We start from the raw sequence: 17,253 nt of genomic DNA on the forward strand, positions 1-17,253 counted from the left end.
GGTGCTTTACACTACAGTTTTTAAACTGCAACATTAACACCCCTCCTTCAGAGTGCAGGCACTGTACTTCCCATCTCCAGGACTCAAGTCCGGCCTGCCGGACCTGAACCCCTTCATAAATGTTACTTTGCTCACACTCCAACAGCACGTCAAGTATTAAAAACCATTTGTCTCCATTCACTCCTATCAAACACGCTCACGCATGCCCACTGGAAGTCCAAGCCCCTCGCACACAAAACCTCCTTTACCCCCTCCCTCCAACCTTTCCTAGGCCAACCCCTACCCCGCCTTCCTTCCACTACAGACTGATACACTCTTGAAGTCACTGTTTTGCTCCATTCTCTCTACATGTCCGAACCACCTCAACAACCCTTCCTCAGCCCTCAGGACAACAGTTTTGGTAATCCCGCACCTCCTCCTAACTTCCAAACTACGAATTTATATTTTGGATTTATGTCCCACTCTCCAGTACTACTGTATTATAACAATACTAAATATTCTTTGAAAAGATACACTATCTCTTCCTAGGTAAATTAATTTGTAAATTGTTTGGATAACTTATCATGATTTTTTATAAATTTCTTGCCAGTGAGACTATATTTGATAATAAGCTTTTATAGCAAATCTTTTTCAATAATAATAGTTTAATAACAGTTGTTTGTGTACATATAATTAAGTGGATGTGATGCTTAAATAACTTGAGTACAATAATATACTTGTAATTTTAATCATTGTCTAAATGAGGACATTTTCAGTTTGAGTACATGGTGTGTGAAGTCTGGATATTTTGTTATGGTTGTTTTATTATAGAGCTATAGCATGTACAGGTAGGCTCCACTTGTACAGCAGCTTAGGTTCCAGGCTACTGTAGGGCTCCACTGATACAGCAGGTTAGGTTCCAGGCTACTGAGAAAACAGCTATCATAGGCAGGTACATGATTCTCCTGGTTGTAATGGCTTTATAGTCTTGTGGGCTACTAACACTAACAGCCTGGGTGACCAGGTTGGGTTTTGAGGGTAGAAGAACCCTCAAAACTGGTCACAGGTATGTTCAGGAATTACAGCTGGGTAACTTTAAAAAGGGGTTTGGGATATTGGCAGTTTGGAGGGACATCTAAAATGTCATATCTGAGTGCCTCTGCAAAGACATTGATTATGTACGGGTGATAGTGAGAGTGTTGGATGAAAGTTTCTTTATTCTTTCTTTTTGGATCACCCTGCCTCGGTGGGAAATGGCCGATTCGTTTAAAAAAAAAAAAAGAACTTTAAAAATAGGTTAGACGAGGGCATCAGTGTGTTAGATAAAGGGACACAAGTACAACTAGTGCAACATTTTGTTGTGGCTTGACAAACCTGGAGAGTGAAACATTGCCACGATAAAATGTCACATTAGTTGTACTTGGGTCCTTTCACTTTACATATTGTTGGTAATTCTACCAACATCATTATAAATACATGAGTGGGTGTGAGTTAGATCTGCCTAGCATGGGTCAGTAAGCCTCCTGCAGCACTTTTTTATGTTCTTAACCCGTAAACGGTCCAGACGTATATATACACGTTTTTACCGCTAGTGCCCCAAACGTATACAGTGGACCCCCGGTTTACGATCAGCTCCCAATGCGACCAATTATGCAAGTGTATTTATGTAAGTGTGTTTGTATGTGTATGTTTGGGGGTCTGAAATGGACTAATCTAATTCACAATATTCCTTATGGGAACAAATTCGGTCAGTACTGGCACCTGAACATACTTCTTGAATGAAATAATATCGCAAACCGGGGGTCCACTGTATATACATTTTTTTTGTTTTTGTCAAGCATTCAACATTGCCACAATAAGCCTGAGTCGCCTAGACATGAGAGAATAGGTGTGTGCACTCACTGTGCACCATATTAAAATAATTGGGGATGCCTGGGTACCATATGCTCTTTTTTCCTATTAAAAAACAATTTTTTTTTTCTCAAAGTTGGGGCACTACGGTAGAGAACGTATACTATATACGTTCGGACTGTTTACGGGTTAAAGGATGACAAATTGGCAAAAAAAAATATTCAGATGTTCATTAGGTTTTTTTTACCAAGTTTTCAATTTTACAGGCTGATACTAGTTAATTATGACCACAAGAAATGTGTTAGCTGTGTCCATCTTAGTGAAGAGTCAAGATCCAGATGCTTAAGTGTCAATAGAAAAGTTGCTGCACTACGCTCTGTTTATAGAAGTGTTGTCGGGCCTTTACTTCAGCCTCCTGCCATGCCACCAGAGGACTTCCCATCAAGGGTAATGATAAACAAAGTTGCAGTTGCACCATTAATAATTTACTGTGCCTGCTGGTTAAGGAATTATATACATGTGCAACACCTGGGTTGGTGAAACATCTCCAAAATAAAGATACCCAGGTGTTGCACATGTTTTTATTCATTATCATTGTTGGAACAATTATCTGTTAACCCACTACTTGGAGAAAAGTGTTTTAGACCCTACAAGTTTTAGATTCATTCAGTAAGGGTAATTATCTTTGGTAGTTGCCACATGTAGTTTATATATTGCTGTTTTTCAAGTTTGTAAAGTGACCTGATACTGGTTATAGATGGGGATGAAACATTGTATAAAATTTCATAAATGTGAGCTATTTGTGAAAAATAATTTTCTAATGTGCTGGTTGTCTCCCACCTGGGCAGGGTGACCCTAGAGAAAAAAAAAACACTTTCACCATCATTCACTCTCACTATCTTGCTGGATATTAATATTTTTGCTTTGAATATATGAGCAATGATGTATTTTTTTCCAGTACAAGTCTTAGTTGGATGAATTACATTTATAAAGTAATTTAAGAGGACAGGTATGTGTAGTGTTTAATGTTATTAAGACTACTGAATGAGAGGAAAAATGAGTAGAGCTTGCATTCAGACTTTGTTTTAGTATGAGAGTTTCCTTTGTCAGGTCACCCTACTTCAGTGTAAGACAGATGGAGTGTTAAAACACTTTAATAGTGTATTAAGTTGATACAACATAGTGTCTGTATATGATGATGCTTCTTAATACCTTCAATGATGTTTGACAAATGCATAAGGTTTAAGACACATGTGCAACATCTGGATATCTTTATTGTAGACGTTTCACCATCCAGTGGCTTTATCAATACAGATTCTAGGACATAATTAGAAGACAGTAGAACTATATACAAAAGATGAGGTAATCAGTCCTACTGTCTTCTTATTATGTCCTGGAATCTGTATTGATAAAGCCACTGGATGGTGAAACGTCTACAATAAAGATATCCAGATGTTGCACATGTGTCTTAACTTTCATATTGTCAGTATTTTATACCTTTCTTGCACAAATGCATAAGGGTTGGTGTTTAACCCTTAAATTAAGCATGATGCATATATATCTCCTAGGCAGTAGGTTGGTAGACAGCAACCACCCAGGGAGGTACTACTGTCCTGCCAAGCGAGTGTAAAACGAAAGCCTGTAATTGTTTTACATGATGGTAAGATTGCTGGTGTCCATTTTTCTGTCTCATGAACATGCAAGATTTCAGGTACGTCTTGCTACTTCTACTTACACTTAGGTCACACTACACATGTACAAGCACATATATACACACCCCTCTGGGTTTTCTTCTATTTTCTTTCTAGTTCTTATTCTTGTTTATTTCCTCTTATCTCCATGGGGAAGTGGAACAGAATTCTTCCTCCGTAAGCCATGCGTGTTGTAAGGGGCGACTAAAATGCCAGGGGCAAGGGGCTAGTAACCCCTTCTCCTGTATATATTACTAAATGTAAAAGGAGAAACTTTCGTTTTTCCTTTTGGGCCACCCTGCCTCGGTGGGATACGGCTGGTGTGTTGAAAGAAAGAAAGTATATATATATCTCCAAGGTAGTAGGGTGAGAGACCCAGGAAGGTACTACCATCCTGCCAAGTGAGTGAAACAGAAACCTGTAATTATTTTACATGATGTTAGGATTGCTGGTATCTTTTTTCTGTCTCATGAACATGCAAGATTTCAGGTACATCTTGCTACTTCTACTTAAACTTAGGTCACACTACACTATTTTTGTATTAGTTGTTCTCTTTCTTGTTTATTTCCTCTTTATCTCCATGGGGCAGTGGAACAAAATTCTTCCTTGGTAAGCCATGCATGCCGTAAGAGGTGACTAAAATGCTGGGAGCAAGGGGCTAGTAACCCCTTCTCCTGTATATATTACTAAAGCTAAAAAGAGAAACTTGTGTTTTTCTTTTTGGGGCACCCTGCCTCGGTGGGATATGGCCGGTTTGTTGAAAGAAGAAGAAAAGGGAGAAAACTTTTATGAAAGTGTTTCTTCTTGTAAACAAATGACTTTAATGTATTTCTTCACCTACAGCTGCACCCAGATCACGTTCCTCTCGAGTCTTACGTCTCCACGGACAACTACAAAGTGTACATTCTTCAGTCGTCCCCATACCATCTCTTAGTACTGTTTCCACCGGCTCTCCCAATTCATATAGCAAGGTGAGACAGCAAGGAGTGCCAGATATTACTGGTGGTTATCAGTGGTTGAAACATTGTTGATTTTTGAGAAAGAAGTAAGGTGAGTATTAAAAGACTGTGAAATATTAATTTTTTTTGACTTGGTGGCTGTCTCATCCCCCAAGGCAGGGTGGCCCAAAGAAAACACATTGATCATCATTCATTCAGTTGCTGTTTTTTTGGTTTACCTTTCTGCAATATCCCTATCCCTACCCCTCCTTCAGAGTGCAGGCACTGTACTTTTCACTTTCAAGACTCAAGTCTGGCTAACCAGTTTCTCTGAACCCTTCATAAATGTTGCCTTTCTCACAACACGTCTCATTAAACACTACCTGTTGCCATTCAGTCATATCTAATACGCTTACACATGCCTGCTGAATGCTCAAGCTCCTAAATTTCAAAGTCTTTCCCTATCCAGCTCCTGCACCCAACATCTTGCTCCTGGGGGATTTCAACTTAAGGCACCTAAAATGGAGGAATATAGCAAATAATATTGTTGCAGTAATAACACCAGGAGGCAGCTCTGATGAAAACTCACACTCACACGAGCTTTTAAATCTGCACAAAATTAAATTTAAACTAGCAAATAATAGAGCCTACTAGACTGGAGAATACACTAGACCTCATCTTCACTGACAATGATGATCTGATAAGAAATGTCACCATATCAAAAACAATATACTCAGATCACAACATAATTGAGGTTCAGACTTGTATGCGTGGAGCCCCAGACCGACATAATGAGACTAGTCACGAGGGAGCATTCACCAAATTCAACTTCAATAACAAAAACATAAAGTGGGACCAAGTAAAACAAGTCCTAACCGATATAAGCTGGGAAGATATACTAAGCAACACAGACCCCAACTTATACCTAGAACAGATTAACTTGCTGGCACTCGATGTATGCACAAGGCTTATTCCTCTAAGAAAAAGGAGGAGTAGATGTAAAATAGAAAGAGACAGGCGCTCCCTTTACAGGCGACGGAAAAGAATAACAGAGCTGCTGAAAGAGGTCAATATATCTGAAATGCGTAGGGAGACACTGGTCAGAGAAATAGCAAGCATCGAACTTAAGCTAAAGGAATCTCATAGGAGTCGGGAATCGCGGGAAGAACTAAAAGCCATAAATGAAATCGAAAGAAACCCAAAGTATTTCTTCTCCTATGCCAAATCAAAGTCGAGAACAACGTCCAGTATTGGGCCCCTACTTAAACAAGATGGGTCCTACACAGATGACAGCAAGGAAATGAGTGAGCTACTCAAGTCCCAATATGACTCGGTTTTTAGCAAGCCGCTAACCAGACTGAGAGTCGAAGATCAAAATGAATTTTTTATGCGAGAGCCACAAAATTTGGTTAACACAAGCCTATCCGATGTTATCCTGACGCCAAATGACTTCGAACAGGCGATAAATGACATGCCCATGCACTCTGCCCCAGGGCCAGACTCATGGAACTCCGTGTTCATCAAGAACTGCAAGAAGCCCCTATCACGAGCCTTTTCCATCCTATGGAGAGGGAGCATGGACACGGGGGTCGTCCCACAGTTACTAAAAACAACAGACATAGCCCCACTCCACAAAGGGGGCAGTAAAGCAACAGCAAAGAACTACAGACCGATAGCACTAACATCCCATATCATAAAAATCTTTGAAAGAGTCCTAAGAAGCAAGATCACCACCCATCTAGAAACCCATCAGTTACACAACCCAGGGCAACGTGGGTTTAGAACAGGTCGCTCCTGTCTGTCTCAACTATTGGATCACTACGACAAGGTCCTAGATGCACTGAAGATAAAAAGAATGCAGATGTAATATATACAGACTTTGCAAAAGCCTTCGACAAGTGTGACCATGGCGTAATAGCGCACAAAATGCGTGCTAAAGGAATAACAGGAAAAGTCGGTCGATGGATCTATAATTTTCTCACTAACAGAACACAGAGAGTAGTCGTCAACAGAGTAAAGTTCGAGGCAGCTACGGTGAAAAGCTCTGTTCCACAAGGCACAGTACTCGCTCCCATCTTGTTCCTCATCCTCATATCCGACATAGACAAGGATGTCAGCCACAGCACCGTGTCTTCCTTTGCAGATGACACCCGAATCTGCATGACAGTGTCTTCCATTGCAGACACTGCAAGGCTCCAGGCGGACATCAACCGAATCTTTCAGTGGGCTGCAGAAAACAATATGAAGTTCAATGATGAGAAATTTCAATTACTCAGATATGGTAAACACGAAATTAAATCTTCATCAGAGTACAAAACAAATTCTGGCCACAAAATAGAGCGAAACACCAACATCAAAGACCTGGGAGTGATCATGTCGGAGGATCTCACCTTCAAGGACCATAACATTGTATCAATCGCATCTGCTAGAAAAATGACAGGATGGATAATGAGAACCTTCAAAACTAGGGAGGCCAAGCCCATGATGACACTCTTCAGGTCACTTGTTCTATCTAGGCTGGAATATTGCTGCACACTAACAGCACCTTTCAAGGCAGGTGAAATTGCTGACCTAGAAAATGTACAGAGAACCTTTACGGCGCGCATAACGGAGATAAAGCACCTCAGTTACTGGGAGCGCTTGAGGTTCCTAAAACTGTATTCCCTGGAACGCAGGCGGGAGAGATACATGATTATATACACCTGGAAAATCCTAGAGGGACTAGTACCGAACTTGCACACGAAAATCACTCACTACGAAAGCAAAAGACTTGGCAGACGATGCAACATCCCCCCAATGAAAAGCAGGGGTGTCACTAGCACGTTAAGAGACCATACAATAAGTGTCAGGGGCCCGAGACTGTTCAACTGCCTCCCAGCATACATAAGGGGGATTACCAACAGACCCCTGGCAGTCTTCAAGCTGGCACTGGACAAGCACCTAAAGTCGGTTCCTGACCAGCCGGGCTGTGGCTCGTACGTTGGTTTGCGTGCAGCCAGCAGCAACAGCCTGGTTGATCAGGCTCTGATCCACCAGGAGGCCTGGTCACAGACCGGGCCGCGGGGGCGTTGACCCCCGGAACTCTCTCCAGGTATCCTACCTACAGCCATCATTCTTGTTATTTTCATTGGGAAATGTTAAAATTTGGAGGTAATCAGTTTTGATTTGAAGAAAATGAGAGGTAGTTCTAATTCCCTGGTTTATAATGTACATGTTGGAGTGTGAAGAGATTCAGTGAAAGTGGCTTGCTGGACTTGAGTCTTGGAGGTGGAAAGGGCAGCTCTAACACTCTGAAGGAAGGGATGAGGATAGTGCAGTCAGATGGTCATCTGGATTGTAATGTTACCACACTTCTGGCAGGACAGCAAGTGAGTGAATGAATGATGGTGAGTGTGTTTTTTTGTTGGGTCATCCTGCCTTGGCAGGAGATGAACAGCAAGGTGAACCTAAATTTTAAGAGTGTACACTGCCTTTATAATCACATGCCACTACCACCACATGCCACTACCACCACATGCCACTACCACCACACGCCGCTACCAGTCACCACCACTACCACACAACAGTGCCATTAGTAACAATTGACATTTATTTTTGTTTTCAGACAAGTAAGCATTAGAACATTAGCAGTTTTCACAAAAGGTAAAGTGCCGAAGATCTGACAACATCACCGTAACTGGGTAAATTATTATTGTATTCCAGTTTTATTATATAGTACAAATTACTACTTAAACTATATTTTTATAATATTTCTAAGTCATAGATGTATGGTAATATTACTGTGCTAGTCTTCCATATGAAGATAAAAAAGTTTTTCACATCTGAGTGCTAGTATCACGTGTGTCTTAAAAGCAGTGCCTAATATATCTGGAAAATGTAAAACTGAATTACAGACTTGAACAGTGAAAACCTAAATATTGATTAAGAAAGTACAATGGCATGAAATAGTCAAAATTATATTTATATTTTTTTTTATGTCAGTGGCTATCTCTTGCCAAAGGCAGGGCAACCCAAAGAGAAAGCATGATTACTGTCAGTCAGTTGCTGTTTTGCCACAAGCTTGCAGAAATGGAAGAATGGGTGAGGATGGTGCAACTGTCCCCCCACCCATTTTTAAAATCGGCACTGTCTTCCCACCCCCAGGACTCAAGCCCGGCTGCTGGAAGAATGTGTATGTTTCATTTTTTTAATGCAGAATGTCATGGAAAGGTTGTATTATTGTCATAATTATAATTCTGGAAATGCTAAATCATAGGTTATAAAATTCCTGGGAAATGGGAGACAGTGAGTTTGTCTATTTTTTAAATCAGAGTGCCCACCAGTATGAAAGTCAATCCTTACCTTCGGAACAGTACAACTGTTGTGCTTTTTTTTTTTTTAACACATCGTCCCCCAAGGGGGGCCCCAAACAAAAAAAACCATCATTCCCCCAAACACTGTCTCATGATGAGGTGAAGATGAGGGGATTTTTCCCCCCTGTTGGAACTTTGTTTTAATAAAAAAAAATTTCCCAAATAGCCCTCGTTGAGACTGTGACTGTTTGATCTGACCTGTAAAAGATGGACCAAATGTTTTCATAAGTTTAGTCCCCCTGTGTGTGGGTAATTTTGTATTTTCCCTCACAGTTTGTGGATTTTTTTTCTTTGTGTACATAATTTGTTTTTTTACCCAACCCTTATCATTATATTTCAATTTGAAAACTAGATTTTTTTTTTTTTTTTTTTAACAATCGGCCGTCTCCCACGAGGCAGGGGGAAAAAAAAAAATCCCCAAAAGAAAAAACTTTCATCATCATTCAACACTTTACCACCACATTATCCCGTTTTTTAGAGTGCTCAGAATACAACAGTCTAGAAGCATAAACATATAAAAAATACCAAAAATCCCTCCCAAAATGCCAATATCCCACCCCTCCTTTAAAAAATGCAGGCATTGTACTTCCCCTTTCAGGACTCGTCCCCACTATTAAAATAACGGTTTTCCCGAATCCTTCCCAAATATTACCCTCTCCCCAACAGATCGTAGGGCCCAAGTACCTTGTCTCCATTCCTCCTATCAACCCTCCGCTCGCTTGCTGGAAGTCAAACCCCCCTTTCCCACAAAACCTCCTTTACCCCCCTCTCCCCCCTTTAGGGCCCCTACCCGCCTTCCTTCCTTTGATTTTTCTTTCCATGTCATTCTATGGTCCCTTCTCCTAAATGCCCAAACCCCTCAACCCCCTCTTCTGCCCTCGCTAATACTTTTATTAACTCCCACCTTCTCCCAATTTCCCCTCCAATTTTCATAAAATTTTTCCACACATTGCCCTTAAACAGGGCATCCCTGCCTCAACTCTCCTCGCTTCCCTTTACCCAAGCTTCACACCCATATAAAGTGTTGGTACTACTATCTTTCTTTCCTTCTTTGCCTCCATAGATAACGTTTTTTACTCCACATATGCCTCAAAGCCCCTCACCTTTTTTCCCCCATCAATTCATGTTAACCTCATCTTCATAAATCCATCCGACCGTCAACTCCCCAAATATCTGAAACATTCCCCCTTCTTCCATACTCCTCCTCCCCCAATTTGATATCAATTTTCTTTATCTAAATCATTTTTACACCCTCATCACCTTCTTTTCTATGTTCCTTTCAACTTTCTCCACACACATTCCCAAACTCATCCACTAACCTTTGCAATTTTCTTTAGAATCTCCCATAAGCACAGTATCATCAGCAAAAGTAATGTGTCAATTCCATTTTGAATTTGATTCCCCATAATTTAATCCCCCTCCCCCCAAACACCTAGCATTTACTTCCTTTTACAACCCCATCTATAAATATATTAAACAACCATGGTGACATTACACCCCTGTCTAAGACCTACTTTTCCCGGAGTAGTCCCCCTCTCTTCTACACACCCTAACCGAGCCTCACTATCCTCCCTAAAACTCTTTACAGCATTTAATAACACCACCTATTCCATATACTTCAACATCTGCCACATTTTCTCCTCTATCCACTCTATCATAGCCTTTTCTAAATCCCTAAATGCAAAAAAAACTTCCCTATCTTTATCTAAATCCCTTTCACATATATGTTTCCCAATGAAAAACACCTGATCTACACCCCCTCCCCACCCCTAAAACCCCCTTGCTCATCCACCCAATCCTACTTTTCTGTCTTACCTCAATTCTTTCAATTATAACCCTACGTACATTTTCCGGTATACTCAGAAATTATTCCTCTAAAATTTTTTACAGTCTCTTTTGCCCCCTTTTCCCCTTTTAAAAAGGGGGACTATAATTCTCTGCAATCCTAGGTCCCTTTCCCCTCTTTTTTTTAATTTATTAAACTAGATTTAAAAAGGGAAAATTAGACTTATAAAGGGAAAGACTTGGATCCTGGCACGGGGCTGTTAACCCAAGGAATTGGAGCTCCCCTTTTGCTTGGATCAAACCTGATTTCCCCCCTATTCCCCAGGTGCTTATCCCACGGGTTTTTAGCATTTCCCCCCAAAAATCTAATTGAAAATCAGAGATGGGGAAGATTTTTCCATCCTAAAAGCAATTTCCCAATGTTATATGGGTTTCATCCATTTTTTGTAAAGTTTTTGTTTTCTAATTGATTATGATGCATTTTTAAAATTTGAAGTATAATTTTTTTGGAAAAAAGCTTTTTAACCCCTTTTAAAACTTCCAAGCTTAGATCTCCCTTTCGTATGCGTGGCGCTCTGACCTCTTTTAGAAGCATGAAAAAAAAAAGCTTGATCTACGTCGGGCGCTACACATGCAAAGGCGTTGATCCCCGTTTGGAAAATTTTAAAGGAAAGTAAAGAAAAAACGGGAAATGTTATATTGTAATATGTTTTTTTATAAACTACTAAATTTTTTGGTTTGCTATACCCGGTATCGTAAGTTTTTGGGGGGCTTTTTGGGGTCCCTCCCGATTTTTGGGAGATTCAGTTTTGTAAATTCACTTTTATCACGATGACTCAGTGTCTGCCCGTAATTCAAATAACCAAATAAAGGGCCCCCCTTATACAGTAAAAATTGGGTCCAGGGTAGTGCTGTAAAAAAAAGAGCCCCCTTCCACTTTCAAAAACATATAAAAACCCCGATGGCATTTTAAGCTGTCATATATTAAGTGAGAGTTAATTTTGGGGCCAAAAAAGGAAAATACCTCCACATTACCCACCTTTCCCTTTGGGGGCCAAAGGCCCCCAAAACTGGAGTCCCCACCCGTGTCCAAAATTTTCAAAAAAAAAATTTTTTTTTTTCTTATGAAATCGTAAAAATCTTTTTGTGAAGGTAATAAAAAAAAAGAATTTAATTGGAAAAAATTGTGAAATTAAAATTAACCGGGAATTTTTTATGTGTCAAGGGTATTCTGAATCGTGATTTTGCGACTTTGACTCCCCTTTTAGGCCAATTACATTATTCCCAAACCAAAAAATTTTTAGCTTTTTCCCAGATTACTTCTATTCTTTGATTGGCCAAAAAAACGAAGTCCCAACCCGTTTCAACTTCCAAAAAAAATTTATCGGAAATTTTTGGAATTTAACACAAAATTCAAAAAATTCCAATTTCAAAAAAAGGGGAAATAAACAATGTAAACTTCCCGGGACTAAACTAACATTTTCCCCCTGTTCATTAGTCATGTTTTGAGGCTTTGCAAATAAATTCCATTTTTATTTTTTTTCACATTTAATGAATTTTTATTCACACCAAAAAATAGAAGATTTACTGCTATGCAATACTGTAATAATTGTATAAATATCATACCATTTTTGTGAATGTATATTAGACCACCAGCTGACGGGGTATTAGACGTGTGAGGTCGTTTGTTTACTCTTGAATATGGGCAAAAATTTAACATTTCCGCTACTTTGAGCTCGTTTCAGCCATTTCCAGTGCTAAAACCAATCAAAATCATCTTATTTCTGTAATATGTCTTCCATTCTATCAAATGAGCCCAAGAAATCGCAAATACAACTATAAAAACATCTAAAAACACTGCAAAGTTGCTGTTTTAATCGAAAAATCATGATTTCAGTTTTTTTTTTCCTTATACACAGGGGCTGCAGGATCTGTTTTATGTGGTGCACACATACCACATAGATGTATTCTCTCATATCTAGGCCCAAATTTACCACTCTAGGTTTATCAGAGTGAGCTGAGCTCATGGCGTAGATCTACGGTTTGGACACTCACCATAAGCCGTAGATCTACGGGACGGCCCCTGAAAGGGTTAAAATATTTTCAGCCTTAGCTATAGTGAGTAGTGAACATATTTATTGTAGGAAGTCTGAATAAATGAAGACTGGCTATAATTGAAAACCCGTGTTAGTGAAACTGTAAAGCCGGGGGGTGCCTTGTACTCTATACAGTTTTTCCCCAACAGTGTCCCCGGACACCATAAGGCAAATTTTACTGACTCAGTCTTGCTTTATGCATGCTTGCATGAAGGACTCATTTTGTATGGGAGAAATGGTCAAGGGGCTTTGGATTTAATATTACATTTGTTGGGTGACTCAGTCAAATTCCTATGTGATCAATGATTGTGGGCAGTAATGCTGCTATCACCACTACCCCCACCTGCCATTCTTTTCCATTTGCCCAGACTGATATTTCACAAGTCGAAAGTTAGAGAGGAATATGAGGATTGTGGAGCAGAAAAAGCAGCATAATTCAGACACGGAAATTGCAGGGGTGTGAGATCAGCGTATGGAGTTTCAAGTTACCAAATTAGTTTGGGGTTGTCAGCCTAACACACTTTTTCCCACAGACAAAACATTAAGGAATCAATTCATTCACCAACCTGGATTTTTGCCTTGTGGCACTTGCTTACGGCTCAGTGCCTCGTATAAAGTGCGTTGTGTCAGATAAGGACGGAGGGGAGAGAGGAAGGCAAAACAGCTGCTGCCCACACTTACACTTCCCTCACAACACTCATCCAGAATGTATTAGAAATAGGTCTATGGGCAGGGTTCAAGGTTTTGAACCATATCCATATGTTTGCATGTTGCAAACCATGGAACAGGTGGGGGCTTGAACCCCGGTTTAGTGAGTTTGTGTTACCCCTACTTCACTCCATTATATACAAAAATAAAAGGCCTGGTTAAAAAAAGTTCTGTAATAATTATATGAGAACCACTTTTTTACTAGCTAGATAAAGCAGGTTGACTATATATTATTATCGGAATATGAATCATCAAAAGTATTCATTGTATTATATTGATTATATTATATTATTATTAGGTTAGGTTTCAATGTGTAACCCCCACTGTAAAAAACCAATTGGGGGTTTTCTAGAATTGACGCCACCCCGGCCTTCGGGCCGACCCGAAGTCTTTACTATGGAGTAGTTGGTGAGGCCGGCCCCCAGCCTGCCCTGAGGGTCTTCGGGCCGGCTGGTCATACTTGGAGTAGTTGGGAGTGGGTCAGCCCCCGCCTGACTGGTAAAAGGTTTTTTCCAAAAGCCCTAGTTTAAACTAAAACTTTAAACCAAGTCTATTGTCTTCCCTTTCCCATTAGTTTCCTGAAGGGTAATTCATGTCACTTATGAAAGATAACTATTTCGTTCCTTCAGACCTTTTTTAAAAAGAGTTAAATGGTGAGATTACTAGATTTTTAAAATTAAATTTTATACCATACTCAGTTAATGAGAATTTAAACGAAAAGTTTGGGGTTTTCCTGTATAGTTTTTTCTTTTTATAATTGCTTGTGGTTATTTTAATTCACTAACCAAGTACCAATGAAACTAAATGATTGGTAAAAAAATAAAACTAACAAAAAAATGGGTAGGAAATTCTAAGGGGGCCTTTTTTGGCTTAAAAGGCCCTTCACCTTGCCCAATAAATCCTAAGTATTTAGTTTTGCCCGGCCAAACTCCCCACTTGGAAAAAATTCACTTAAAAATTTTGTTTCCAAAGGGATCAAACAAGGCTTTAAGCTGTCTAAGATGTTGGGGCCAATTGTTGCTGATACGACTAAGCTCTTAGTTTCTCCGGGGCCAATCCCCCGAAGTATGTTCTTCACGGGTGGGCAGGGCCCCATTACAGAAGCCAAGAGCATAACGCAATCCTTTATAGGGCCCCCAGGTATCGTGAAAAACCGAAAATCTCTTGGGCTCTTGGGGGACAAAGGGCTTGCCCTTTCCCCCCTTTAACAATTCCAATTTCTGAAAATTAGCTCTGGGGCCTTGTCTTTGGGCATCAATTCTGATTTAAAACCCTCGGTACTTTACAGCATTGGCTTTTTAAAATCCCTCACCTGGGAGGGCCCGTCTGGTTTGGGGGCTAAATGGGGATGCCCAAAGGGCTTCGGTTTTTCCCTGCAGGAAAGAAGTTCACCTCTGCCTCTTTGCTCACCTTTTTTTCTTGGGACTCACTCTGTAAAAGGGGGTTGTTTATTGGGGAGGGTTTTCTGAAAAGGGAACCCGTCACCCAACGATAAATTTTTGGGCCCATTGGGAAATTTGGGGGGATTTGCCTTAATCAAAGGGTTTTTTTTGTGTCCTTTTTCCACTTCCGTTTTTCAGTAGAAATTTAAATTCTTTGGGGTTCCAATTGTTCAGAAGAACCGGGGCCCTATCCCTTTCATCCCAATTTTCTGGGAACCCCCTTTTTGGTTTAGAGGTGTTATAGTAGAAATTGGAGAAACGATTCCTGAATAGGGTTTGTTTGGGGGAACGTGGGTACGTCCGTTTTGGGTTCCCCCCTCTTGGCGCCTTTCCAGTTCCGCACTTAAAAAATTTACGATTTCCCCAAAAACCTTAAATTTGGGCTGTAAACATTCCCCCCGATGAAATCGTTGAACCAGAACGATCTTTTGGTTTTAAATGAACGAAGTTTAGTTCGACGATCGGTTTTCCCCCCCTTCATCTTACTCGGGTTGTGGAAATTTTGGGCCAAATTTTTTAAAACTTTTCCCGGCGTTTTTTCATTAAGGTAGGGGGCTCCCAAAAGTTGGGGTTTCTTCCCCCGGGCCAAAAACTTCTTTTAGAACCTGTACTGGTCCTCTAATTTTATCCCATAGGATGTAGATGAACAAGGAGGCTTTGGGAAAAGGTAGGGGTGTGGACCAGGTGTTTACAGTGAAACATATAAGTGAACAGTATTTAGATAAGGCTAAAGGGGTCTTTGTGGCATTTATGGATTTGGAAAAGGCGTATGACAGGGTGGATAGGGGGCAATGTGGCAGATGTTGCAAGTTTTGGTGTGGAGGTAGGTTACTAAAGCAGTGAAGAGTTTTACGAGATAGTGAGGCTCAGATTAGAGTATGTGGGAAAAGAAAATTTTTCCCAGTAAAAGTAGGCCTTAGACAAGGATGTGTGATGTCACCGTGGTTGTTTAATATATTTATAGATGGGGTTGTAGAGAAGTAAATCACGAGGGTCTTGGCAAGGGCGTGGAGTTAAAAGATAAAGAATCACACACAAAGTGGGAGTTGTCACAGCTGCTCTTTGCTGATGACACTGTGCTCTTGGGAGATTCTGAAGAGAAGTTGCAGGATTGGTGGATGAATTTGGTAGGGTGTGCAAAGAAGAAAATTAAAGGTGATTACAGGAAAGAGTAAGGTTATGGGGATAACAAAAGATTAGGTGATGAAAAAATTGAATATCAGATTGGAGGAGAGAGTATGGAGGAGGTAAAGCGTATTCAGATATTTGGGAGGGGGCGTGTCAGCGGATGGGTTTTATGAAAGATGAGTGAATCATAGAATTGATGAGGGAAAAAAGTGAGGGGGTGCACTTGGGAGTCTGTGGAGACAAAGAACTTTGTCCTTGGAGGCAAAGAGGGGAATGTATGAGAGTATAGTTTTACCAACGCTCTTATATGGGTGTGAGCGGGGGGTGATGAATGTTGCAGGGGAGAAGGCTGGAGGCAGTGGAATGTCATGTCTGAGGGAAATGTGTGGTGTGAATATAATCCCAGAGAATTGTAGTTTGGAAGTTGGAGGAGTGGGGATTACCAAAACTGTTGTCCAGAGGGCTGAGAAGGGTTGTTGAGGTGGTTCGGACATGTAAAAGAATGGAGGAAACAGAATGACTTCAAGAGTGTATCAGTCTGTAAATGGAAGGAAAGCGGGGGTGGGTCGGCCTAGGAAGGGTTGGAGGGAGGGTAAAGGAGGTTTGTGTGCGAGGGCTTGGATTTCCAGCAGGCATGCGGGGGTGTTTGATGGGAGTGAATGAGGGGTTTTAATCTTGGCGTGCTGTTGGAGTGTGAGAAAAGAAACTTTAAAAGGGTTTCAGAAACGGCAGGCGGTTGGGTCCGGGAGATGGGAAGTACAGTGCCTGCCTCTGAAGGAGGGGTGTTAATGTTGCATTTTAAAAAACTGTATTTAAAGCCCCCTTCTGGAAGACAGTGAGGGAGTGAATGATGGTAAAGTTTTCTTTTGCCACCTCCCTTGGTGGGAATGGGCGGGGGATAAAAAAAAAAATTTTAAACTCAAATGGCAAAACTTCGTTTTTTGCCCCTTTCTCTTAGGACAAACAAGAGTAGGAATCCCTTTCACCCCAAATTTTTGGAATGAAAAAATAGGACCTCTCATAATCTTCAAAGTTTGATGGAATTTTCCCCCGTTTTGGATTGGGGTCGATAGGCCGTCCGAAACCCGCTTGACCCTAACTGAGCCAAGGCTTCACGGAAAAATTTTAAGAAATTCCCCTTGATCATTAACTTCTTTTGGGAAAACCGGGGAGAAAGAACTTAATCAATGCTCTACTTTTGGGGAACATTAATCCCCCTGGGAGGAATCTTCCGGGTACCTGGTGCGGTGTCCATGATAGTGAACAGGAACTGGTTCCCCTGC

General features: G+C 40.7%; 1 protein-coding gene across 2 annotated transcripts in view; it reads left to right on the plus strand.

Moving 5' to 3' along the window:
- The window catches only part of fy (fuzzy planar cell polarity protein-like protein), a 36,763-nt gene that overhangs the window by 15,974 nt on the left and 3,536 nt on the right, over nucleotides 1-17,253 (plus strand). The window contains exons 7-9 of one of the 2 annotated variants that reach the window (XM_070104423.1): nucleotides 2,097-2,277; nucleotides 4,365-4,492; nucleotides 8,064-8,139. In XM_070104423.1, the coding sequence (XP_069960524.1) occupies nucleotides 2,097-2,277; nucleotides 4,365-4,492; nucleotides 8,064-8,121 (367 nt within the window). In that variant the 3' untranslated portion in view covers nucleotides 8,122-8,139. Of the gene's footprint in view, nucleotides 1-2,096; nucleotides 2,278-4,364; nucleotides 4,493-8,063; nucleotides 8,533-17,253 lie in introns of those variants that run through there. The other variant, XM_070104422.1, reaches the window with a different exon arrangement.

This window comes from Cherax quadricarinatus, chromosome 92 (genome assembly GCF_038502225.1).
Source record: "Cherax quadricarinatus isolate ZL_2023a chromosome 92, ASM3850222v1, whole genome shotgun sequence".
Lineage (NCBI taxonomy): Eukaryota > Metazoa > Arthropoda > Malacostraca > Decapoda > Parastacidae > Cherax > Cherax quadricarinatus.